This window comes from Nanorana parkeri, unplaced genomic scaffold (genome assembly GCF_000935625.1).
Source record: "Nanorana parkeri isolate BGI_ZX_2015 unplaced genomic scaffold, ASM93562v1 scaffold276, whole genome shotgun sequence".
Lineage (NCBI taxonomy): Eukaryota > Metazoa > Chordata > Amphibia > Anura > Dicroglossidae > Nanorana > Nanorana parkeri.
In genome coordinates, this window is record NW_017306544.1 from 894,164 (window position 1) to 895,840 (window position 1,677).

The 1,677-nt window shown below is 36.1% G+C and overlaps 1 protein-coding gene across 1 annotated transcript in view; it reads left to right on the forward strand.

The window, feature by feature from the left end:
- The window catches only part of SLC26A9 (solute carrier family 26 member 9), a 66,042-nt gene extending 65,206 nt beyond the window's left edge, over positions 1–836 (forward strand). The window contains exon 20 of the mRNA XM_018557257.1: positions 754–836. Coding sequence (XP_018412759.1) covers positions 754–801 — 48 coding nt within the window. The 3' untranslated portion in view covers positions 802–836. The remainder of the gene's footprint in view (positions 1–753) is intronic.
- Positions 837–1,677: the final 841 nt, after the last annotated feature.

Here is a 1,677-nt window from a genome sequence, read left to right on the forward strand (position 1 = left end):
GGGAGGAGCGGAGTGGACGGTTAGGGTGATATTTTGAGACAAGGTCTGAGATATATCCGGGGGCAGAGTTGTGGATGGCTTTATAAGTTACTGTTAATATTTTGAATTTTATCCTCTGGGCGAGTGAAAGCCAGTGGAGAGATTGAGAGGGGGGATGAGATGAGGCGAGGATGCTGGAAACAGCAATAATGTTTACAATTAGTGATCTGCTGTGATTGGTTTTCAGCAATCACACAGAACAAAGCTGATTTCACCATCTCTGCTACAATTTATTTAAACGACAATGTCCAATTGACAGCGTGTTTAAAGTTGATTGCTCGTGACCATGCTAGGGGGTGCGCACGAGCTAAACAAATTAAAAAAAGATGACTATGTACATGATCCCGCCAGGAGCCGACAGCTGTCCGAATGTGTAATGATAGTGGGTGTACGGCAGCTGGTTAATATATATGGAACTTTGGAGGATTTTTCTTAAGGCCATTTATTTTTGTCTTTTTATACTATAGTCACCAGAATATTGTTTGTAAGGCAGTAGAAAATACTAATGTAGCATCCCAGAGGTATCACCTTAACTAGAAGTGGCATATCTTCCCGTAAATGGCTTTTAGAGTTATAGCACATAAATACTAAAGGTGTGGTATTGTATTTCCCCTTAGGTGAAAGTCAAAAAAAGCTTGGCGAAATGTTCTGCGTGTCAGTTTTGTTTGTGTCTCTTAGGTACATTCATTCAAATTGTCATTATATCATCTCCAGGCAATGTTTGGCAGCATGTTCCAGATGGAAATCCAAACAGCACTGTAAGGAATGCACTTGAGAAGTGGTCTACAACAATGTTCAACTTTGGACTGTCAGAATAATCAAGCTTCCTATTGAAATGGAAAAGCAGTATGTGCTGTGCTTCACCCAAAATGGAACAAATAACTTGCATGACAATTCCACTATTTGGATAATTAATTCCAGCTGTATCTCCGTCTTCATAAATGTGGTTACAGTTTTGGTGTGCCTGTTGTATAGGAAAGGATTGCACAAGCATGCAAATATAATAGCATATGGAACCAAAACTAAATGTCCAAATAATAGCACTGATGAATGTTAATGTCTGTAAAAATGTCCATGAAATTTTTTTAACTTCCTATTTTTATCAGACCAAAATAGACTTTCAAAAACAAAAAAAAAATCACCCAATGTTGCTTTTGTAAATCGAACACTTCATCTTTACATTTAGGCCATTCGTGTAAATTAATTTCAACTAAATTAAAGTTTAAACCTCTGCTAGAGGGATTACTAGCAGGACATTTCCAAGAGATTTGAAGAATTAAAATATAACATTTTGTACTTAAACTGCATGAATCCAATGGATGCCAGTAACCAAGCTGTTATCCACTTCAATATTAGGAGTGCAAAGCTAATAACACGATCTCTAGCTGTCATAGTATGCATTATGTTATTATCCATTATTATAACTGGTTGAACATGGGTATTTATTTTATCATGAGCCCTGCAGTAAACAGTACTGACTACGAAAATGTGGCAGCCACTACAGCTTGTGTCCTAATAAAAATATTTTCATATGAACTATGAAATAAAATACACTGTTGTCTATTAAACCACTAGAAAAATGATTGCAAATCCTTTTGACCTTTTTGTATATATATTGTATATGTATATGTATATATA